A 25,715-nucleotide genomic window follows, 5' to 3' on the forward strand; every position below is an offset into this window, starting at 1 on the left:
ATTGCCTCAATAAATTAATCGCAATAGAGCGGATCAATGAATGGGAAACCCACAAAGGCAAGACCCTCCTGCACCTCAATTTTACTATGATTTTAAATATAGTTTTAAAAAATCTGGAAGTTTAGTGCTACTGAAGCAGTCTTATTCACCAACCACGTTTATACACTGTAATAAGATGTTGAGTTGCAATTTAGGAGATAGAGGCTTTTTTTGATCGGTACATAGCCATTATGGCAGCTTCTTCCTCACCCGGATACACATGCCACACCATCTCATTCTACATGCAGTCGGACCCAGCTATTCGCGGGATACATTCCTGAAAATCCACGAATAGCGGGGCATTGTTTCAATGGAAAAAGAGGGGATTGGTTCCCGAATCGTGAAAACACACGAATAGAGGGGGAACAAACCGCGAATGGCGAGTCAAAATCCACAACTGGCGAGGCAAAATCCCCAAATGGTGAGGCAAATCCTGAGAATGTCGACGATCATCCGCGAAGGTTGATGAAAGTCACGGAAATTGTGAGACAAAACCCACGAATGTCAGCAATAATCCACGAATGTGGAAGAAAATCCGCGAATGAATGCCGTGCCATTGTTTGAATGGGAAAAAGGGAGACAGCTAATTGCACTAATAGATACTGTGGGGTGTTTTCTTTCTGTACAGTAACTCGCAGGGATGACGTGTTATGCAGCTGGCGATATATCCCGGGAAGCAATGTTTACAGTCTGTTGGGATATCCCGCAAAACATTGTTTACCTGTGAACGGCGGCAGGATATCAAGTGAAGCTATTCACAGTGTGAATGATGGGATATCATGTGAAGCTGTTCACAGTGTTAATGACGGGATATCATGTGAAGCTGTTCACAGTGTTAATGACGGGATATTATGTGAAGCTGTTCACAGTGTTAATCGCAGGATATTCCGCAAAAGCAATGAAAACGCGAAACACACGGCAGCGAACACAGGAGCATGCTCGCGGCTCGTAGAAGAAGTTTTTTTTGCGTATGTCCAGCTGCTTTATGCATCGCTGGTGAAAGATGGGTTTTATAAATGTCATGCTCGTGAAAAAAAAATTTTTGCGCCCCTGAAAAACGCCAGGGGCATAGAAAAGGCCCCTTTATATGGTATGTGCCATGTGGCAAACTATAGAAAAGAAGGGACATTCCATAGCTGGTAGAAAATGCTAAACTATAGAAAAGAAGGGACATTCCATAGCTGGTAGAAAATGCTGAACTATAGAAAAGAAGGGACATTCTATTACATGTGGTAAATACCAGATGATGGGTTTAAACCCACATATGTCAGATTGTCAGGCACCCCTGAATGTTTGTTTCTATATCCATCTTGTCCATCCTGTCCTCATTCTTCCTCACACCCCTCATCTTCAAAGTCTCTCTTTATTTTGTACCTCAACCCGGCTGTTGTGCGTTTTTGCTTCTCTTTCTCGACTGATCGCATCCTTGCAGGTCTTTTTTGGTCTTTTGCCCTCAACTACTAAACCAGTCACTTTCATTCGCACTCTTCCTTCGTGCTAATCACAGTAGGGGTAATTATGTGAGAACATCAGTAGCGCTCTTAGCAAGCAAGTGTGGTTACCCTGATTGGGCCTTTTTTAAAGCGGGAAAGTAGTAAGAACACCACCACGTCCAGTGAACAACAGGACACAGATCAAGAAAGCATGACAAGTCACCTTTCCCTATGTGGCTGGGCTGTCTGAGAAAGCAAGAAGATCCTTCTCCATGTTTGGCATTGTTACATCATATAAACCAAAGAATTCAGCGCAGCCAGTTAGTTAATGTTAAAGACAAGATCCTGAAGGATACGAAACGCAACTTTTTTTTCTTTTTTTTTTGTATACTGAATCTAGGCTCGTGAAAGAGCTAACATTTATTTCACAAACAAATCAACCAGACAAACAAAACGTACAAAAAGAGGGGGCGGAAGACAAGATGGGGAGAGGAGGGGAAGCACACAAACACAACACCTGAGAGCAGGGAGAAGCGTGGGAGGGAGAGGGCCTGGGGGGAGGAGGCGTGGGAAGTGGGGGGGTGGGGGGGGAAAGGTATAAAACACATTTCTACTTTCTAGTTTCTAGTAAACACACACACATTCTAGTTCACTTGGTGTTTGGCATCAGATGTGGAGACCCACCATGTACTGAGACCTACATCGGAGAAACTCGGCAAACTCTTAAGACCCGTATGAACCAACATCGTCATTCAGCTTATAAAGACGCGTTTAACTCTGCTGTATATACACACTTGAACCTGCATGGTCACAGCTTCGATAACAGTCAAGTGGTCATCTTGGACAAATAAAAAAGTTGTTTGCCCGAGGTGTAAAGGAATCCATTTGGGAAAGAGTTGAATCGCCATCTCTCAAAAAAGGGGAGCTTTGCGATTTAATCTGTTACGTAAGTGGGACAAGGCTATAACATCTCTCCCATGCAGTCTGCAACAGTCACGTGACGCCCATATGGATCTACAGACCAATTCACTCTACCAACCATTGAGGTCACGCAGCGATTTTGAAGCTTCGTCTGCACGTTAACATCTGCCGTGACCAAGGCAAGTGGATTCTCCATGAAATGTCGGCTCTACAGACCAGCAAGTCCAGCTTTTTCAATTATAAACTTTAACTCAATAAAGAGCTAAGTTGGCAACAATCAAAAAAACATTACACTTACACATCCTCAGCTTTATACACCTCTTGCACCCACCTGTATATTCCTGGTTTGAAGTGCTCAAAGACCTGAGAATTCTCCACATGGTAACGAACCTGAGGACCTGACGATCGATAATTTTCCCCAGAATGAACAAGGAACTCACGCCGGCTTTGTCCAATCTTAACCAAATCTCGCGGCTTGGGGTTGGGGAGGTGGTTGTTTGGAGGAGGAAATAAAAGCAAACCAAAAGAAAAATCAATCAAATGATTAATCCCCCATCACATTACTCCAAATAAAACTAGAGCGTGTGTGTGTGGCTGGAGCAACCATCTCAAAATATCCAGGTTGTTCCATGTGAGGATATCCAAAAGCTGTTTTTATGCCTATTAAATTACGAGGTCTAAGCGACAAACTTAATTCTCCTTCTGCACAGACATCTTAATTCACGCATTCATAGGATAGGGTATTTCTTCAAGTTGCAAAAAATATATACATCATTTTATTATTCTCTGTGTTTTGGCAAAGTACACCACCCAGATCTTCTTCAAACTCAACAAGAACCTTTTTTTCAAATTCTGAAAAAATTACTGTGAAACTGAAAACAAGGCTCCTCTCTTCTCTGCCATCCTCTCCCTCTCCCCATCCCATCCTCTTCATATTCCTGTCACGAAGCGACTCTGTTACCCGGCAACACTGGGTACCTTTGCTAGTCAGGAATAAACAACCTTGACCCCGCCTTGCTCTACCATGTTATAACACTTCCACGATCTAGGGAGAGTCGTATGTTGGTCAGAAATCAGACGAACTGGAACAGTACTTTAGGAGGGTGGAAAGGTGACCATTTTCGAGCATTACACTTACTAGCGTGGATCGGTGTGCCTCACCACATGTTGCTGCAGAGGCATAGGCATCATTGACGATGCCTGCTTTCTCCGGTAGTGAGGGAAGTGGAGGGGGGGGTGGGGGAGGAGGGGGTTGGGAGGGAATGGTGGGTGTGGGTTAGTAGGGGTGATGGGTGGCAATCTTGAAAAAGGTCAGTCTAGGGCTTTTTTCGGCACTTTGTGATCGACAAATAAATAAATTCCCTTTAAATTAGATCGTGATTAATCGTCAATAGTTTTCAGAAAAAAAAAAATTGTGTTTGGGTTCCCCTTTATGGGTCTTTTCAGTCTTCAGGGTTATTTGGTTTTTTTGTGGTCTTCAAGGATCTTTGGGGTATTATGGGTCTTCTGCATCTTTTGGGTCCTCTTGGGTATTTTCGGTCTTTTGGATCTTCAGGGTCTTTTAGGTATTTGGGGTCTTTTCAGTCTTCTTTGTCTTTGGGGCCTTTTGTTTCCTCTGGGTATTTTGGGTCCTCTAGGTTCTTTAGGTTAAGTATTTCAAGTTACAATTGTGGTTCGTCAGGTCAGATGTCCAACCAATGGGTGAAGAGCGGACATAATTACATACATACATAATCACAAACACTTGCTCCATTATATATAGATTGGTGATATTTATTTGTAGTCTATAAAGCTCCAAGTGGTCTAAAGCTCCAAATGGTCAAGAGCCCAAGATGGTCGAAAGTGTCTTACGGGTCTTCGTGGTCTTTAATGGTCTTCAGGTTCTTTAAAGGTCATCAGGGTCTTTAGAGGTCTTGGGACACTTAGAGTCTTCAAAGGTCTAAGGGGTCTCAGCAGTCGAAACGGTCGAGAGGTATATTCTTACAGTACGTAGTTAATAGACGTACATAATAAAATAGACTGGTTGCAACCGATGTTCAAACAGTACGTAATTATTAGATACATAGTCATACGGCTTCACCGACTCACGGACCGTGTTTTTCGGTTTTATATATTTTTGAAGAACACGAGGAAGACGTTTTGGTCACAAATATACATACATCCATCCATCCATACGCTCCATTATAATAAGATAGGACACAAGTTTACACATGGAAAATTTATATTTGCAGAAAATGGTATGATAGATTGTATCAACTGAAGATCGCCAAGGGCATGCTAACCGTTGTAGGAAGCCAATAGCAATACTTTGGGCATTTTGGGCATTCACCTTGTTGTAGTAAAAGGACCTCTTACTAAAAGGACCTCTTGCTCTAGTAAAAGGATAAAGGGGCTAATGCCTGAAACAATAATCACTGCTTTGCTTTCCACGGTCGCTAACAAATCTTCGGCAAACTTCAGTTGATAAGATAATTTGAATGGCCTGATGCAGACATAAGCTGGTTGAGAAAATCTAATATTCCTCCAACAGCAGTATGATTGTGTAAACCTGGTATTTTATAAGGAAATTTGAGCTTGCTTCTTTATCTGAAGTATACCAACATGGTATATAGTTCCATATGTCTAAAGCATGTAAAGCATGCTTTACTTTATTTGCCATGAGAATGCTTTGCATGAAGGTAGGTTGTGTGGCTGAAGCTGTCTCCTGGCAGGATTCATTTGTTTGTGGTGCCGACTTGTCTAATCTTTGCTAAGGACACCATGGGGTATTTAACGTCCACCACCTAATTCTAGCAGATGGAAGACACAGCTTCAACGTCCATCCGAGGGCCGGCAACCTGTTGTACAACACCCTGCCTGCCAAGATACAATCCCACAGTTCATAGTCAGGTGGAGAATCAAACCCAGACTATAAAGCTCAAAAGTAAGTGTGTATACCTCTGCACCATAGCCTGTCAGACTCTCAAGCCTTGGAGAGTTTTACATAATTTTGAGAACATGCAGATACTGTACATGAGCTTAAGATACTAAACATGCATGAAAAAGAATTGAAAAATTGGCAAAAATAATTTCAAAACAAAACTAGAACTGTGAGCAGTGATGATAGGCTTCCAGGCAAAATGGCTGATGAGGTCATCAGTTCCATTAAATTTTATTCATGTGCAGTCAATCATACATGTGAAGTTTCGGATTAATCCGTTGAATGGTTCTGGGGATATGGATTTTCAAATATTTTTTCCTTAAATCAAAGAGGCCGCCATACCACGTGACTAATGATGTCATTGTTTAGAAACATTTTTCCTTATTGGTGTTGATGGAATTTCATACATTGGAGTTGATGGAATGTCATACATATGTAATTTAGTTTTGATCCGTTCAGCAGTTCTGGAGAAAAATATGTTGAAAGCTTTTCCTTAAAACCAGGATGGCCACCATATCACATGACTGATGACATAAAAGTTTACGAATATTTTTCCAACATCAGTAGTTGATTATATTTATGATATTTCACATTCATCCGTTGAGCGGTACTCCGGAAGAGTTTATTTAAAATTTTTGCTTAAATTCAAGATGGCGGCCAAACCACATGACTGACGTCATAGTTTACAAATATTTCCCCCATCAGAATGTAAACTTGTGTTCCAAGTTTCGTATCGATTGGATAAGCAGTTTCGGAGAAGTGGATTTTTAAAGTTTTATTTTAAAATCCAATATGGCCGCCAAACCACGTGACAAATGACGCATCTTTTCGCAAACTTTTATCCACATGGCAAGGCAATCATATTTGTAAAAATTTGCATTGATCCGTTCAGCGGTTCTGGAGAAGATGTTTAAAGTTTGACATCATAGGCAATGGCAACCAATGCAAGTCAAAATTGCAAAAACAAAATTAATGATGCACTAAGTTACATTGGTATCAATAATGAGTTAGTTTTGTAGAGCTAGCTATTACGGTTTTCTTGGAATCCTCTCCACAAAATGTATGAGAATAATAATACTTACAAGAACGATAGGCTTCCAGTGGTAACCTCACTAGATGTTTGCCTCTGTAGCCGAAAGCAAGCCTTCTCACAAGTAATGGTGTACAGGAAATATTACAGCTCCATCACGATACTTTCCATATCTTCATTTGGTAATTTCACTGTTTGGAATAATATTTTCCAGTCTTACCAAGGCACTTGGTTTTAAATGTGTAATTCAAAATTCTCACCTTTGGGCAGTCCTTGAGTTGGTGATGTTCTGACCGACAATTGAAGCAGCAAGGCTTGGGTCTTAAAGAAAAAAAGAAAAAAAAATTCAACCTTTCATATGATGACAAACATTATACAGAAACACTATTCCTTAAATTAATGCAATGTAGCTCACTAAAATCAGCATGCTTATCCTACCATACAAAACAAGAGGGAGAATTGCTTTGCAATACATGTCCCCTCCTGATGTGATATTTTCTAAGTCCAAAAATGTCATAACGGAGAAATTGACAAAACGCCCTGAAACACAAACTTGTTCTGTAACTTATAATAAATCCATGTACCAAGTTTCAGTTGAATATGTTAAAGGGTATGGGGAAAAAGGTCTGGAAAAAAACCACAGGTGGGATGGACTTATGGACAAGACAGATGGCCAGAGAAAACCTCCCTGGCAAACAAGTTATCGCGATAACAGGATTTTTTCACATGACCTCTGATCTTTGACGTCGTGACCCCAAAATCTAATCAGTTCATCGTTACCTCATTATACGTACCTGCAGCAGGTTCGACTACGATCCCTTCAGCCATTCTCAAGTTTTGTGGTCACGAAAACCTATCACGGACGGATAGATGGACAGCCAAACAGACAACCCAAAAACATAATGCCTCCAGCGACTTCGTCGGCAGAGGCATAAATTAATAGGTTTCCAAGGCATCACAGAAGGGGAACATTTCTGAACTATCAGGACACATCCGATGCAATAAAGAAGGTAAATTATAATGTGCCAATCACCATTGCAAGTCCCCAGAGAGCTTGACAATGGGTGCCCCATAGCTAACAGACCAGTTCATTCCGATGGAATATTTGGCTTGAAGCATCCCTCACCAGTGAATCTGCAGTTTTGAGCTACAACCACAACAATCCTGTGATGGAATGGCCACAGAAGAACAGCCCACCTTCCTGATATAACTGCCAATGAAGGGTGATAGGATTTGATAGGATGGGAGGACCACATAACACTCCCACGTCAAACTGAACAAGAGCAAGAATTGCTTTGCAATACATGTCCCCTACTGGTCCCAATAAATGTTCGTGTTCCAAGTACTCAGCAATGGTGAACCATATACAGCAAAACAAATTGTTTTAGGTATGCAAAGCTACAGAATAATTTGCAGTTTCTGTAACTTAACATAAAGCCATGTTCCAAGTTTCAGTTCAATATGTTAAAGAGTAAGTGGAAAAAGGCTGGAAAACTGACCCATGTATAAAGTTCAAAAAGGGCAGAACTCCATGAAAGATTGGTGAAACGCCCCAAAACCCAAACTTGTCCTGTAAGTTATCATAATAAAGCCATGCACCAAGTTTCAATCGAATATGTTAAATGGTATAGGAAAAAAAGTCTGGACAGACAGACAGACAGCAAACATCTTGAAGCACCAACCACAGGAATGCTGTGATGTCATCCAGTATAGTGAACATGTTGGGGGGATTATTTTGACTGAGCCAAATGGAATAAAAAGCCGAGTTGGAAGTAAATTTAGATACTGTAAATGTAATTGTACCAAATGGTTAATTTTGCCTCCAAAGATTGGTGACAATGCACAAAGGGATGAGAGAGAAGTTTGGAAATGGAATCAGACACAGGGTCATGTATGTTATTATCATTGTATGAAATGCAATAGTGAATAAAAAATAAATAAAAAGGTCCTCACCGTTTTGCCTTCACTTGTTGGACCTTGTCATCACCAGTCAGGATCGAGGGGAACACCTGGTTATACCTTTCACAAGTTGCTAAGGCAATGTAAACAAAAATAAATAAATAAAAACCCTTCTGAGCACAACTATTTCCTCTGAGATGCTGGTTTACCTGTTAACTACATTCACTCTACATTTAATCCCAAGCTGCATTGTCTTCCTCGATCACCAACCAAACATCATCCATTTTTCACACAAAAAAAAAAACAAGGATACTTCGGCAACTTCCAGTTGTCATCGTGTGCAGGGTTATTGTTGATCAAAGGCTGTCCCATGCAGTCCACACAGAATTTGTGATAATACTGTACACTCCCCACAGCCTGTATACCACACACCAAGTATGTCGACAACACCATGTCAAGACAACCTCAGTGGAGACTCAATTTATATCTAGTTAACCCACCATACTTCATGCAAAATGTTAACTTTAGATGATATCTAATTTAACATCCACCAATAAATAGCCCCGAGTGGGCTGACAATCATCTCAAAGTTGTAGTTCAGACATAAGGAAAGCTGCAGTTCAATTAAGTTGTAGTTCACTGACCACTCTCCACTGGGAGCAACCGATACAAAATTGAAACGTCTCAGACCAGGTAATCCTGCAGACCATTGAGTAGAAGGGCTGTATCGGTGTATCGGGTTTCAGCACAATCAGTTGGTAAATGAGGGATGAGTAGGTATCCGAAGTTTGCAGGGTAACCCCCCCCCCCCCCCCCCCCCCACCCTGCACCCTCTCCCGCAGGAGACGTCATGATCGGAAATTGAAAAATTGAAGTCTGAGCAATTGTGCAAGCGACTGCCTTGTATTCATGTGTCAAGTTTCAGAACAATCAGCCAGGTGACAAGGGAGGAGTAGCAAAAAGTTAACGGACGGACGGACAGACATCCGGACGTCACAACCCATTTTATAAATGCATCTTTTTGAAAATCAAGATGAGATGACCAAACAATAAATGATGGCTGGTGGGTCACTGGCTCAACATCCCATCAAACAGACTACTTAATGCAACGCCTTGCCTGTGAACACCAGGAAACCAGGCTGAAAATTTAGTCACGCCAGGAATCAGGCAGAGAGAGATGAGACAGCTCAATAGTGAATGCACTACCTTTGAGCTATCCTGACGACCTAATTTGCAAAAGCAAATCTGACAATATATGTATTACACGAGCTGACAATATATGTATTCAATCTGACAACTTGGCTCTTACACGAGCCTCGATCTTTTATAAAAACTATATATTTATATATATATATATATATAGATGTGTGTGTCTGTGTGTGTATATATATATATATATATATATATATATATATATATATATATATATATATATATATATATATATATATATATATATATATATATATATATATACACACAGACACACACATCTATATATATATATATATGACACATCGAAACAACGGTGGATGGAGGTTATGTTTTCGTCTGTCTGTCTGTCTGTCGATGAGCAGGATATCTCATAAGGTTGTCAGATTTGGACTAAACTTGGTGGACAGGCTGGGTGTGCGACAAGGAAGAATTGATTCAATTTTGGTGAAGCTCCAGGTCCGATAATACATATTTTTTAAAGCAATTCTTCACCATTGAAAGATGGGCCCAACAGACAACATATACACTGTTGGCCATAAAGATGGAATAAAATATTTTTGACATGATTCCACAGTTTCTTTGGTATTTGACAGTCTACGTGTAAACAAAAGGGTAATTGAGTGATTACATAACGTTTCCCCATTACACAGGTGATATGATAACATTGAAAAAATGTGTATTACGTAATAAATGTTTTTGTTAGGGACTATAAAAGCCCTTGCATGTGATATTCTGTCCCTTTCCCTGATTCAACACTGTGTTAAACGAGGCTGTTTTTTTTTTCCGAGTTCCTTGTACCGTTTGCAAGAAAAATCGGTAGAGACGTTCCCTGGGCTATGCCTGGTCCAACGGAACCAGCAATACACGAGAGAGTGGTAGCAATGCGGCAGGAGGGCCACAAACAGAGTGATATCGCAGATGTCGTCGGGATATCACAGAGTACAGTCTAAGATCCTGAAACGTCAACGTGAGGCGGGGAATGTGCGGCCGCGGAAGCCTCCAGGACGTCCAAGATTAACCACGAGACGAGATGATCGCCAACTGTTGAATCTCTGCCGCAGAAACCGGAAAATGCCGACGAGAGTGTCTTCGTCACTTGTGGAGGAGACATCATGGGATCCACGTTTCCCGGTCAACCGTTAATCAGAGATTGCTCCAACATGGTTACCGAGCACAACGGTTGACTAAATGTCCACGCCTGGCTGTTCGCCACAGAGTTGCTCGTCTTCGCTAGGCTAGGGAGCACAGAAGGCTTCATCCTGGACACTGGCGACATGTCTTCACGGACGAGAGCCGCTACATCCTTGACCGTACAGATGGGAGACGAGTTTGTCGATTACCCGGGGAGAACCTTCGTGATGACTGCATCCACGAGACGACTCAAGGTGGTGGCGGCTCAGTGATGATATGGGCCGGCATCCATTATGGAGGGAAAATGCCACTGGTGGTTCCGGACGGAAACGTCAACGCCATCGTGTACCGGGATATCTTGGAGTACCACTGCCTTCCACATGCAAGACGAGTGTATGGACACAATTTCCGACTGCAGGACGACAACGCTAGACCGCACAGGGCCGCTGCAGTAAGGGAATTCCTTGAGGCAGAGGGCGTGGAGCAGCTGCCATGGCCAGCTTGCTCGCCGGATATGAACCCCATAGAGCATGCATGGGATGCCCTAGGCCGAGCCATCAACGACAGAGATGTTATTCCTCAAACTTTGCAGGAGTTGGCCGACGCTCTGAGGGAAGAATGGGATGCTATGCCTGTTGACGTCGTCAACAAGCTAGTGGACAGCATGCCACGACGTCTGCACACCCTGATTCGTGCCAGGGGTGGACATACCCGCTATTAGTGACTGAGTAACAACAAGGACTCTACTGTGATGCAAATTGATCCATGAAATCACCCCAAAAAATGTTATCTGGAAAACTGACAGAGATTAAAAAGAAATGTGTCATAATCTTTAATTTACTGTCTATTGTCGTCATTGTCGTTTTACGCTCAAGACACCAACCGATTAGGACTGATAATTAATAAAAATCACTGTCAAATGCACGTAAGAGACAGAATAATAAAGAAAAGTGGTTATATGCACCATAAATGCCAATGGTAATTTAGATTGAAATAATTATGCTATGAAAATTTGTTGAAAAAAAAATATTCCATCTTTATGGCCAACAGTATAGCACGATATCTCATCAAGTTATGGAAGGATTATGACAAACCTCGATGGATGAGTTGGGTTGTGTCAAGGACAAATAGATTAGATTTTGGTTCAGGTACGGATCCAGATTCGGCCTATCAGTAGATACAATAACGTAAATTGTTCAGCCTGGCGGAGGTATGTGCTCTATCTAGTTCCGTTCTCGTTCTAAAATACATTTTCCTTAATGTCAGTCCACCTTCGTCTTTGCAGCCATAATACTACTTAAAACGTAGGGGCAATACACCCCTGGGCGCTCACCTGGTAGAATAAACAGTATACTGCATTGACTAAAGGTATTTTAAACCAATTTCAATGGTTGCTCGGAGACAGGGCAGCATGTAGAACCATACTAACATAATCACAAGACTTGAAACAAACGCTATTTATAAACGAGAAAAAAGCAAATACCTATTTTGGAGGGAATACACACGAACAAACTTTGGTACAGCACGCGTGGTAATGGTTGTGGTCAAGTTTAATCGAAATTGTGTGTAGTTTCAGAGAAGAAAGCAAATATATATTTTGGGGGTTCAAACCTGGATCCACTTTGACCCCTGGTAGATCCCGATTTTTTAAATGCCATGAACAAACTTTAGTCACAACACAACAAATATCATTTTTGCCAAATTTGGTCGCAATCCCATCAGCGGTTTCGGAGAAGTTGCAAGTGTTTACGGACTGACTGACTGACTGACTGACTGACTGACACGCCATCTCATAAGTTCCCCTGAACTTTGTTCCAGGTGAGCGAAAAAGACCCTTATTCAAATGGTTCCCAAAACACTTTCTCGGTGCTGTCACAAACGGCAGGTTTAAATGAGACTTTCACAAGTAAGATTTCTAGCCCCATTAACTGCTGCTTTGCAAGTGTAATCCTTACTGTAAAAGCTCTGTCGGCTTCAGGAGAAGATGCATGATCCTTGCAGTGGCAGCGCAGCACCACACTAGCTGGCTGGAGGGGTAGGACAGAGGAGGTACAGGAAAATAAGCCACAGGTGCATTTTGGGTAGATGTGGCCACAGTAATAAAGAATGTTAGGTCATCACCTGTGGCTTTAGGTTCGATGGGAGTTTGTCTGTCCCGCTCTGTTCCCTCTCCACACGTTCAAGTAACTTTTTGAGGAAATCTTCCACTTCACTGTAGTACCTCCTGCAATAACAGAAAACGGTGAATCCCGAGCTTGCCATTCCCGACGACACAGTTTCCAAATGCAAAAAAGTGAATGAGCATGTTGCAACCGCACCTTGACAAAAGATTGTCCATAAAAATCACATGCACCAACGGACCATCTCGCCACACTTCTTGAACCGTGATTCCGCTGTATGTGCAACAAACATGAAAGGTTCTTCTCTTGTCAATCAATTCCCTTTCTACTGTAATCAGCCTGCATTTACTTAACCGGCTTCAAAAACTACGCTGAATAAACTTAGTGCTTTCAGAAAGTATTCGCACCCCTTGACTTTTTCACATTTTGTTGTGTTACAGCCTGAATTTAAAATGGTTTAAATTGAGATTTTTGTTGTCACTGATCAACACATTGTTTTATTTAAATTTATTATTATTTTTTATGTTTATACTTCGGTAATAGAGCTGTCACATACACACACTGACGAGACAAACACAACACAGCCACTGAACTTGGGGGAAGTGCCGTCACTTTCCAGGATAATCTGGGTACCAGCAACGTCACAACAATGGCGCCGCTTTTCTCAACGTACTCAGCAGACCATTTCCTCAAGAGGAATTTCCTCCTCCCCATGGATGCCACCTGGTGGGGATTGTCCGTGCGCTATCCTTTTCAAGCAAGGAAGCAGCACATACCATTTTTAAAGCCTTTGCTGTGACTTGACCCGGTCCAAACAGGATGGGTCTTTTTTTATGGGACACCATCTCCTTACTGGATGGCGGTTGGTTCCCTACGCTCATCCGCCCTTTGCCAAGTAGTGCTTTTGGTTCTGGCAGGGTGTCATCCTCCCCACTAGCAAAGCCAGCGTGGGATGTCGGTTTAGTCGCTGACAACCCGACCATGCGGCAGATAGCACTGGGTTACATGTTACCAGTGGCAGTCCCAAAAGACTAACCTGACCAGAAATACCCAAATACCCACAATACAACATAATACCCAATAATGTCAAAGTGAAATTTTTTGTAAAATTTTTTTTTACAAAATGATGAAAACTGAAAAGCTGAAATGTCTTGAATCAATAAGTATTCAACCCCTTTGCTATGACACTCCAAATTGAGCTCAGGTGCGTCCAATTTCCTTTGATCACCCTTAAGCTGTCTCTCCAATTTGACTGGAGTCCACCTGTGGCCAATTCAATTCATTGCACATGATTTAGAAAGAAACACACCTTTCTATATAAGGTCCCACCATTGACAGTACATGTCAGAGCAGAGACTCTACCATGAAGTCCAATAAACAGTCCGTATAACTCAGATATATAATTGTGAGGAGTCATAGATTTGGGGTAGGGCATAAGACAATTTCTAGAGTGCTGAAAGTTCCCAAGGGCACAGTGAGCTCAATCATTAGGAAATGTAAAGAACATGGAACTACCCAGACTCTTGTTAGAGCTGGCCGTCCAACCAAACTGAGCAACTGGGCAAGAAGAACCTTGGTCAGGGAGGTGACCAAGAACCCAATGACCACTCGGACAGAACTACAGAGTTTCTTGGCTGAGGTGGGAGAACCTGCCGGAAGGATAACAGTCTTTGCAGCACATGTTCGTTCAAGTCAAATACACGCTCAGCTTTGTGAAGGGACATACATAATCACGGATTTGAGCAAAAAAAACAAACACGCACACGCACGCACGCCGCCTTTCAAATTACCTTTGCGCCTTCACAAGAGCATGAAAGATCATGTATAATAACCACATTACTGTTACTAGGGAGATACCCATGCTACGCATGGGTGGAAGGCCAAAAGCAAACAGGCAATGCAGATACGGCGAATGCTAAAGCATGAAACCAATAAATTCCACATTCCTGTAGCACCTTCAGTCGCACGTCAGACATGGACAGCAAGTTCGTGAAGGACTCCCATGAAAAATGTACTCGTTCGCAAACAAACGGGTATGTTCACGTATAGAAACATCGATTGTGGTACCGTGGCGAATCTGCATATGGCGATCCATGAAGTTCACGTTCAGAAAGTAGAAACCATCACGGCATGTCTTAATTCACTTGAACTCGATATCTCTTTTTTCATTCCAAACAACATAACTCCAATTAATCACAAAATAAACTTTTAACAACATTGTTAATGTTTCCTTCATTGTAAAAACTACCAGATCAACAGTTAAAAGGATTTTGAGCTGATAGGTGTTACGGCCTTGGCAAGATCGATGGGGACAGCGATCTGTTAGCGTATTCACCGCCCAAATAGCTATGTGGAATTCTCCTCATGTAGAGATTAAATGTCGTTTGAACTTTGGCCGAGGTCATTATTTACTTTTAATGATGTTTATATACGAATGATGTTTAATGATGTGTATATTGGTTTTGGGTCATTCTTTCCGCATATCTCGTGGGATTGTAAGTTGGAGAGACAGCCGTGATGGTGGGGAGGGGGATGGAATTCTCTCAAGCAGGGATTCAACCCGTGTCCTTATAAGAGGTCTTTGTCCGAGGTCACCGAGTTCGATCGGTGCAGCCGTGCAGCGATCGGTGCAGCCGTTTGTGCGGCACCCGGGAAAACAACATAGTCACAATGAAAACATCGTCACAATGAACGTTATGCGAACGCGAATGTTATGCTGGAGACCAAAGATGAAAATGGGAAAACTAAATAGCCTATTTTACTCCTGGAGATCCCAGGATTACCCACCCAAAATATCGATGCGATCGGTTCAGCAGTTTTTACGGTACTTTCGAACGGACAGACAGACAGACGGATGGACATTTGGTGAATTATATTAAGATTATCGATCCGGGAGGTCGTTTTGTACGTGTATGTATTATGTGTACCGGAAAGTAATGTTTTTTTGAAGCTGCATATTCCTTTTTGAAAAATGCATTACTTTCCGGTACACCTAATACAACGATTCAAGTACAAAACAGTGGTTTGTAGATACATATTCAATGCTGTCAATATGAATGTTCAAGGCATGATAATGAGATCACCCAATTGGGCAACCAGGTCATTAGCTTGGTCCCTCAACGCCAAATTTTGGTTGCCCGGGTAAACGGGCATCCGGTAATGTTGAGCCTTGCTATTATAAACTTCTAGTTGATAAATGTATTGTACAATTTTGAAGAACTGCAATTAAAATGAATCATAAATCAATATGATTGCAACGTCTGCTCACATAATCGCCCTTGATCATAGAGAAGGGAAATTTGAGGTTGCTACAGCTCAGAGGGGTTGTCGTGGAGACAAGGCAAAGGAGCAGACTTCTAAAATAAAAACAAATGCTTCAAAAGCAATAACAGACACCGACAATAATCAGGATAATTAAAAGGAGGCCGTTCTTTTCAAACATATGAAAAGTCGAGTGGAACTAAAATAATGTGAACTTGCATTTAATACCTTGCCCAGATAAGGAAAAAAAGCAAAATGACCACTGTGGAAACAGACGATGGATATCGATTGCATACCTGGGTCGGGTTAGGAGCCGAATTTGCCTGCGAAGAGAATCATGTGAAACCAGTGGCAGTCAAGGAAGGCAGGACAAGGAATGTATAAAGAGAAGAGAAAACATCTGCAAAATATTTTTTATCAGACAAAATAATCCACAGCAGAACACAAAAAAGATGATATCGAACATACTTGTGAAACAATTTACTGGTGCCATGTGAAACAAAAAGGTATAGGCTACAGCCATGTATATATATACATACATACATACATACATACATATACATATATACATACATATACATATACACATACATATATATATATATATATATATATATATATATATATATATATATATATATATATATATAAATATATATATATACATACATACATATACACATACATACAGTCACGTGAAAAAGTAAGTACACCCCATTTAAAGTTTTGACTTTTTCAAGATTCTTCAACATACAGCTATTTGATCTTCATTTCAACAATATTGATAGATAAATGTGATATAATATAACAGACATCATGAAACATTTACATTTTGTAGTCCATTGTATAATTTAAATAAACATAAATGCAAATTTTGCATGTGGAAAAAGTAAGTACACCCTTGGCTCTAAGAGGTGGTATTGCCCCCTTTGGCAGAAACAACCTCAAGAAGGCGTTTCTTATAACTGTCTACCAGTCTCTGCCATCAACTGGGAGAAATTTATGCGCACTCCTCCATGCAGAATTCTTTCAGCTGTGCGATGATCGAGGGGTTTCTTGCATGCACAGCTCGTTTCAAATCCCCCCACAACATCTCGATGGGATTTAGATCCGGGCTTTGACTTGGCCATTCCTGAACCCTCCATTTCTTTCTTTTCAGCCATTCCTTGGTGGATTTACTGGTATGTTTAGGGTCATTGTCATGTTGCAAGGTCCACCCTCGGTTGAGCTTCAACTCTTTGACAGATGGCCTCACATTATCCTCAAGCACCCTCTGGTACAATGAATAATTCATAGTGGAATATATGATGGTGAGCTGCCCAGGCCCTGATGCAGCAAAGCTGCCCCAAACCATAATATTTCCACCACCATGCTTTACAGTTGGTATCAGGTCCTTGTGGTCAAATGCTGTCTTTGGTTTTCACCAAACACGTCTTCTGGTACTGTGGCCAAATAGCTCTACCTTTGACTCATCTGCCCAGAGCACATTGTTCCAGAAGTGCTGGTCTTTGCCGAGGTGTTCATTGGCAAACTTTAGTCTTGCCCTGAAGTTATTTCTGGACAGCAAAGGTTTCCTCCTTGCACACCTCCCATGCAGATCAAATTTGTGCAGCCTCTTTCTAATGATAGACTCGTGCACTTTGACATCAACAGTGGCAAGAGCTACCTGTAGGTCCCGTGATGACATTCTTGGGTTCTTAGAGACTTCTTTCAGCATCTTGCGGTCTGCTCTCGGGCTGAACTTGCTGGGGCGGCCTGGCCTGACCAAGTAGGCAGTTGTTTGGATTCTTCTCCACTTGTAGATGATCTTCCGGACAGTCGAATGATTGATTTCAAATTGTTTGGAGATCTTTTCAAATCCCTTCCCAGACTCGTAGGCATCTATAACCTTCTTTCTGAAGGCCTCAGAGAGCTCTTTTGATCTCGGCATGGTGACACCGCACACGTCAACAACAAACAACAACAACACAACATGCATTTTCAGGCCATTTTCCCTGCGAAAGAGGGGGTTAGCCTTGCGGTCCCCATGACAATCTTCTCCATTTTGCCCTATTTTCTGCATCTCTCCTTGTTAAGCCCCTTGCCCACATTTCTTCTTCCACCATCTTTAACCAAGTCTTTCTCGGTCTTCCCAGTCCTCTACTTCCTTCTACATCATTTCCATCACTCTTCTCAACCAGTCACTTTCATCCTTCCTCAACACATGACCAAACCATCTCAACCTGTTCCTCTTCACAGCATCAATCACAGGCTCCATTCCCATCATCTTTCGCAATTCATCATTTGTCTTCCTATCTCTCAACGATACTCTGCACATCCACCGAACCATTCGCATTTCCACCCTTTCCAGCCTTCGTTGCTGCTCTACGTTCATTACCCATGTCTCACTCCCATAAATCATAACACTTCTCACACATGCAGCATACACCTTTCCCTTCAGCTTCAACGACACTCCCCTCCTCATCAGCACGCCAATCAGTTCCCGAAACTTCTTCCATGCACATCTCACTCCAGCAACCGTTGCCGAGTCTGATCCACCTTCTCCATTCAGCATGTCTCCGAGGTAGCAAAATGTTTTCACACCTTCCAGCTTCACGCCGTCTCCAAGATCCAACTCAACATTTCCTCCATCTGCAGCTCCCTCTGTGCACACCTTACATTTGAATGAAGCTGCCACACTGGTTAATGACCCTCTCAGACCACTCAGACCACTGCATTTTTGATGAACCCACTCAACGCACATTGTGCATTGAATGGAGTTCACTCCGACACCCTTCCTGCACACAGCACATGGCACTTCCCAGTTCTTTCCACCTCACCACATGCTTTACCACTTGCCATCACCTTCGTTTTTCCTATATTCAGCTTCAGACCTTTTGTCTCCATACATTCCTTCCACTTGTTCATCTTTTCCTTCAGTCCATCCATACTTTCCGCAATCAACACCAGATCATCTGCATACAACAACTCCCACGGTAGACCCTCCTTTACATTCTGAGCCAGCACCTCCATCACAGCTACAAATAGTAGTGGACTTAGTACCAACCCCTGATGCACTCCCACCTTCACCTCAAACTCACCACTGTTCCCGTCCTTCGTCCTTACAGCTGTGCGCGCTCTTTTGTACATTGCTATCACTACTCTGATCAACCATTCCTCCACTCCTAACTTCCTCAATGCCCATGTCAATACTTCGTGTGGAACCCTATCGAATGTTTTCTCCAGATCAACAAACCCAGGAATCAACTTCTTCCTCTTCTCCATGTACTTCTCCTGCAACTGCCTCACAATAAAGAGCACCTTCGTCGTTCCTCTTCCTGGCATAAATCCAAACTGCATTTCGTCGATCTTCACTTTCTTCCTTATCCTCCTCTCCAACACCCTTTCCAATACCTTCATTCCATGCTCCAATAACTTTATCACTCAGTACGAGCCACACTCCAGAGGGTCACCTTTCCCCTTGTATAGAGGGACGAGGGTACTCAGTTCCCAATCCACTGGAATGCGGCCTTCTTTCACCACCAGATTGCAGATCTCTGTCATTCTCTTCCCACCCCAACTTCCTGCTGCCTTCAACATATCTCCCACAACTCCCGTCGTCCCTCCCGCTTTTCTTCTCTTCATTGCTTTTATCGTTTCCTCAACTTCCTTCTCAGTTATCTTCTCTGCCGGTCCTAAAACTGTTGGCCTTTTCGGGGCCGTGGTTGTTGTTGTTTTTTTGGTCCCCTTTTTGAAGCAATGTTTTACGGCCGGATGCCCTTCCTGCCGCCACCCCTGTTTGTCTCACCTTTTTACGATATTAGTCAGGTTCACTATGTTAACAAATATAATTTCGTTCAAAATTTTGGTAGATGAGCAAAACTATACATTTTTGGAATATTCAGAGCATGAGGAATCCAAAAATTAATGTTTACATTTGCGTAGACACCTTTACGAAAATGACACTCAGGACAGTGATGAAGACAGTCAGGTTCACTATGTTAACAAATATAATTTCTTTCAAAATTTTGGGATTAGCCAACCTGTACATTTTTGGAATCTTCAGAGCATGGAGAATCTGAAAATTAATGTTGGCATTTGCACAGACACCTGCATGGCCGCCATTTTGGATTTTGAAAATGGCCGCCATAAAATACATATTTTGCGCGATCTCGGCTTCTAGTCAACCTAGAGACTTGATTAAATATGCTAATCCTATGTTTTCTGGGTCAAGGAATCCAATAAAGGCCTCAAAATAGTGCTCAGGATTATAGAAAAGCAACAAACAAAGGTAATTGAAAACCATTGTCTTTATATTTGTGATATAACTGTATTACATAATACATGATATTGCAAGTCCTTTGAAGTTATAGGTTGTTATAGGAAGTTATAGGTAGTATCAGATTGAACTATAAGTCCTATACACATGATCTACGAGGTCTATACCGTTCAGGAATATGCTTTTACAGATCTTCATCACTGTCCTGAGTGTCATTTTCGCAAAGGTGTCTACACAAATGTAAACATTAATTTTTGGATTCCTCATGCTCTGAATATTCCAAAAATGTATAGTTTTGCTAATCTACCAAAATTTTGAATGAAAAAACATGGTGAACCTGACTCTATGTTGCCATCCCATTCATTCTCTGTATTCAACAGCATTTCCATATATCTTTTCCATCTTCCTTTAATTCCATCTGGGTCCACAACGATTTGTCCCACTTCATCCTTCAAGCAACTCACCCCCAACACATCACACCTCTCTTTCGCTATCTGCTTTGCAATCCTGAATACTGCTCTATGACCCTCTTCCGAATCCAAGCGTTCTCCAAACATTTTCCTACATGCCTCCTGCACCTATGCTACCTCTTTCTTTGCAGCCTTCTTGGCTGCCTTACAACTTTCATGCTCTGCTTTTTCTGCTCCCGTACCCTTCGCCTTCTGCCGCTCCTTGAACTTCTTCCTCTTCTCGTCAATCCTCTTTCGAACTTCATCATCCCACCACCATGTTTCCGAGTGCCTCGGTGGTCCTTTTGTCCATCCACATACCTCAACAACGGCTCCCAACAGACTATCGTTCATTGACATCCAACCACTTTCAAGCTCAACCACATCATCCTCTACCCTACTCAGTCTCTCTTTTAATGCCTCCCTTACTGTCACCTCTTTCAACCTCCACACCTTCATTCTCGATTGGTACTTCACCCGCCGAGCTCTCCTCGCACCTTTCACCCTTATGTCGCAGACAACCAAGTGGTGCTGTGAAACAGCCTCCTCCACCGGGATCACCTTTGTGTCCCGGAGGTGCCCCATATCTCGCCAACGCACCATCGGGTAGTCAACGGTTGTCGTCGACCCACCTGACGTGTATGTATCAAGCTTATTATCCTCTTTCTGGAACTGAGTATTACAAATCAACAAATCAGCTCCATCAGCAAACTCCAAAATCCTTTCACCTTCTCCATTTCTCACACCATATCCGTAACCCCCATGAACTCCCTCAAAACCGTCCATACTCCTTCCCACATGTCCATTTAGGTCTCCTCTGACCACAACAACTTCGTCATCTTTCACGTTTTCCATCAGCTTCTCTATCGCACACCAGAACTTGTCGTTCTCTTCATCGCTCCGACCAACCTGCGGAGCATATCCCGAGATGACGTTCACCAAGAGCTTTACAATCATCATTTACACCATCATCAACCTATCACTCACTCTCGTCACACTCACCACACTGTCTACAAACTCCTCAGAAAACAGGACACCAACAACATTCATGCCCTCTGGGCACCCTTGCCACACAAACTTGTATTTCTGTCCCTGCGTACCCTTCACCATTCTCACACCACTTCCCTTCCATCTAGTCTCTTGCACACAACATATGTCCACTCTTCTTCTGACCAATACTTCCACCACTTCTCCTGATCTCCCTGTCATTGTCCCTACATTCCATGTCCCAAACCACAGAAACCGATCTCCACTTCCGGCTGTACCCTGCCCATATAAAAACCACCGTTTAGAGGCCATTTTCCCCCGCAAAGCGGGGGTTGGCCTTTTCGGGGACCGTGGTTGTTGTTGTTTTTTTTGGTCCCCTTTTTGAAGCAATGTTTTACGGCCGGATGCCCTTCCTGCCGCCAACCCTGTTTGTCGCCTTTTTACGATTACCAGGGAATTACCAGTGAACTGGTACTCAATTTGCCGACCTCGGAAGGACGACAGGCTGAGTCAACCCCCCTGGCGTTAATTCAGCGATCGACCGGGATTCAAACCCAGGATCCTTGGATCCTAAGCTGGCACCCTAGCCGCTAGCCAAACACCAGGGACTTACCCTGCCCATATGTAGTTGTAATTGTCATGGTTCTCTTTTTGAGGCAATGTTTTTATGGCCGGATGCCCTTCCTGGCACCAACCCTCTTCGTCGCCTCTTACGACACGCAGGGATATGGTGTACCTATTCTAAACCAGGGTACACACCGGGATCACTTCAACAACAAAGAGCAAACCAAACAAAATGTCTGAGGTTTAAATACGACAGGTTCCTCCAAGATCCTCTCCAACGATGTTCTAATCATTTGCACCTGAGCTGGTGCACCTGATTCTAATTTTAGGTATTTGAAGTAGTAATAAATGGAGGGGTGTACTTACTTTTTCCATCTGCAAAATTTGCATTTATGTTTATTTATATTATACAATGGACTACAAAATGTAAATGTTTCATGATATTTGTTACATTATATCACCTTTATCTCTCAATATTGTTGAAATGAAGATCAAATAGCTGCATGTTGAAAAAGTCAAAATTTTACATGGGGTGTACTTACTTTTTCACATGACTATGTACACACACACACACACACACACACACACACACACACACACACACACACACACACACACACACACACACACACACACACACACACACACACACACACACACACACACACACACACACACACACACACACACACACACACACACACACACACACACACACACACACACACACACACACACACACACACACACACACACACACACACACACACGTAGCGGAAACGTCATCACAGGCCCCGGGCAGCGGAAACGGCAGCACAGGCCCCGGCAACACAATCCCCGGGCAGCAGAAACAGCAGCACAGGCCCCGGCAGCCGAAACGGCAGCACAGACCCCGGCAGCGGAAACGGCAGCACAGACCCGGGGCAGCGGAAACGGCAGCACAGGTCCGGGGCAGCGGAAACGGCAGTGCAGGCCCCGGGCAGCGGAAACGGCAGCACAGACCCCGGGCAGCGGAAACGGCAGCACAGACCCCGGGCAGCGGAAATGGCAGCACAGACCCCGGCAGCGGAAACGGCAGCACAGACCCCGGCAGCGGAAACGGCAGCACAGACCCCGGCAGCGGAAACGGAAGCACAGACCCCGGGCAGCGGAAACGGCAGCACAGACCCCGGCAGCGGAAACGGCAGCACAGACCCCGGGCAGCAGAAACGGAAGCACAGACCCCGGCAGCGGAAACGGCAGCACAGACCCCGGCAACAGAAACGGCAGCACAGACCCCGGCAACGGAAACGGCAGCACATACCCCGGCAGTGGAAACGGTAACAGCAACACAGGCCCCGGGAAGCGGAAACGTCAGCACAGACCTCGGGCAACGGAAACGGCAGCACAGACCCCGGCAGCGGAAACGGCAACACATGCCCCGGGAAGCGGAAACGGCAGCACAGACCTCGGGCAGCGGAACCGGCAGCACAGACCCCGGCAGCGGAAACGGCAGCACAGATCCCGGGAAGCGGAAACGGCAGCACAGACCTCGGGCAGCGGAACCGGCAGCACAGACCCCGGCAGCGGAAACGGCAGCACAGACCCCGGGAAGCGGCAACGGCAGCACCTGCGGCACGGCAGCGGAAAAGGCAGCACAAAGCCCGGGAAGCGGCAACGGCAGCACCTGCGGCACGGCAAAGAGACATCCGCAATATTCCCATAGCGACAACCACCACAGACACAGGCCATTTGCTCACGCTAAACACCAACAGCAGCGCTGGCAGACAGTCCCTCGACCACAAACAACAAGTACAATCACCGTCAGACCAAGGATATTTTCATCTTGGAGTTGCGCCACCTTTTCCTCACAGGCAAGTAACGGAGACAGGCCCGAGTCCTCCTCGCTGTCAGAATCCGAGAATCGTGAGTGCTTCGCCATCTTTCCCGGCAGCAATGATTGTAGATCCGGTTTTCGAATCAAGGCAATCGAGTGCGCCTATGGTAACACAGCTTGACGCGGAAAATGCCGCTAAACAGCGATGTCGTTCTCCTTTAATCAACCAGGCAAACATGTCAAGGTACATTCCGAAGGTGCCATGGTCCTGTATCCGCACTCACGTGTCCCCGAAACTCAAGGCAGGCGCCACGGGATCCTTCACGTTCACAGCAGAAGGGATAAAGTCGTTGGTCGTTCCTAGAATGAGTATCCTCAATAAACAACGCCCAATCCTTCAAATGTCGGCCAGAGAACACGGTGTGTTAAAAACAAATTCGGCCCAGCAATTAATATGACGCCATTTTTAAGCAATTACTTCCTGGCAGCGACGTTAAAAATAAAAAAAATTCTAAACATCTATTTTTAATGATCAGAATATTTAACACGGTTACCTTCTACTTCCGTCTAACAATGATGATGATCATTAATAATATTATTATTACTACGCAATATAACACCATGGCTGCTATACATTGCATAATGTAAAAACGGATGGTTTCTTCTTTTTGAGTTTAAGTCCTAATATAACAAAGCGTTTTTCAGTTTACTGTGATAATACATCACGGAATGGATCTGGATTCTGACCTGAATCAAAATCTAATCGACTTGTTTCTTTTCTCGAACCAACTCGTCCACCAAGTTTTGTCAAAAGTCGTCCACAATTTTTTGAGATATTGGGGGAGCTGTGCTCGCACGATAAAATCGGACAAAATGGACGACGCCAGGAATTAAGTTTCTCTGAGCTATTTATTCCCAGCTCACTCAAACGAACTCCAAAGCACTGAATCTGAATCAGGCAATCATGAATCAGCCCATCGAACGGGCGGCAATATATATCAGAAACTCAACACACAAAAGCCACGCCTCTCAGGCGGGGCGTGGTATGCAAATATGTAAGCCACGCCCCTCAACGGGCGTGGTATGCAAGGCAAGCGTTCGCCCGGTAAAGGCAAGTCTCAACACACCCGGGCGAGTCCGGACACGTGACCGCTCGCCGGTTGCGTCATCGGACGGTGCAGGGTAATTGTGTCATGCTACCGGTAACCGCTACACGCACCCCCCCAGAATTAACATGCACCGGGAGAGTCAGTTTGAGGGGGGTCTTGATGACCCGGCCGAAACGACCCCTGATGATTCGTGTGGGGGTGGTAGGTGGCGGGGCGGTGGATGGTCGGGCGGGGGACCTGGTTGACGGGGGACGGCCCCGTCGTGGAGGAAGGGCCAACCGTGGAGGTTGGTCGAGGTCCAAATGGGCCGGCTTGAGGCGGTCCACGGAGATGCGGTCCGCCTTGCCGCCGATGTCGATGGTGAACGACTTGTCGTCCCTCTTCAGGACCCGGAAAGGTCCATCGTACGGCGGCCGGAGCGGTCCCCGGTATGCGTCGTGCCGGATAGAAACGTACTCCGCAGCGCGAAGTGTTGGAGGGACGTGGGGTTTGGGGCAGCCGTGGTGGGACGTGGGCACGGGGGCAAATCTCGTGGCGGCCTCCTGGAGGACCGAGCGTTGGCG

The 25,715-nt window shown here is 43.9% G+C and overlaps 1 protein-coding gene across 6 annotated transcripts in view; it reads right to left on the bottom strand.

The window, feature by feature from the left end:
- The window catches only part of ZCCHC8 (zinc finger CCHC-type containing 8), a 38,819-nt gene extending 14,287 nt beyond the window's left edge, over nt 1-24,532 (bottom strand). For 3 of the 6 annotated variants that reach the window (XM_078780529.1, XM_078780527.1, XM_078780526.1), the window contains exons 1-9: nt 24,046-24,532; nt 16,266-16,308; nt 12,907-12,981; nt 12,710-12,812; nt 12,544-12,615; nt 8,556-8,659; nt 8,297-8,362; nt 6,604-6,664; nt 2,725-2,867 (exon numbers count right to left, since the gene is read on the bottom strand). In XM_078780529.1, coding sequence (XP_078636655.1) covers nt 2,725-2,867; nt 6,604-6,664; nt 8,297-8,362; nt 8,556-8,659; nt 12,544-12,615; nt 12,710-12,812; nt 12,907-12,981; nt 16,266-16,308; nt 24,046-24,148 — 770 coding nt within the window. In that variant the 5' untranslated portion in view covers nt 24,149-24,532. Of the gene's footprint in view, nt 1-2,724; nt 2,868-6,603; nt 6,665-8,296; nt 8,363-8,555; nt 8,660-12,543; nt 12,616-12,709; nt 12,813-12,906; nt 12,982-16,265; nt 16,370-24,028 lie in introns of all 6 variants that reach the window. The other 3 variants (XM_078780528.1, XM_068121051.2, XM_068121052.2) reach the window with 2 other exon arrangements.
- Between the last annotated feature and the right edge of the window lie 1,183 nt (nt 24,533-25,715).

The sequence above is a fragment of the Myxine glutinosa genome, chromosome 6, assembly GCF_964187855.1.
Source record: "Myxine glutinosa chromosome 6, kmMyxGlut1.1, whole genome shotgun sequence".
In the NCBI taxonomy this organism is placed as follows: domain Eukaryota; kingdom Metazoa; phylum Chordata; class Myxini; order Myxiniformes; family Myxinidae; genus Myxine; species Myxine glutinosa.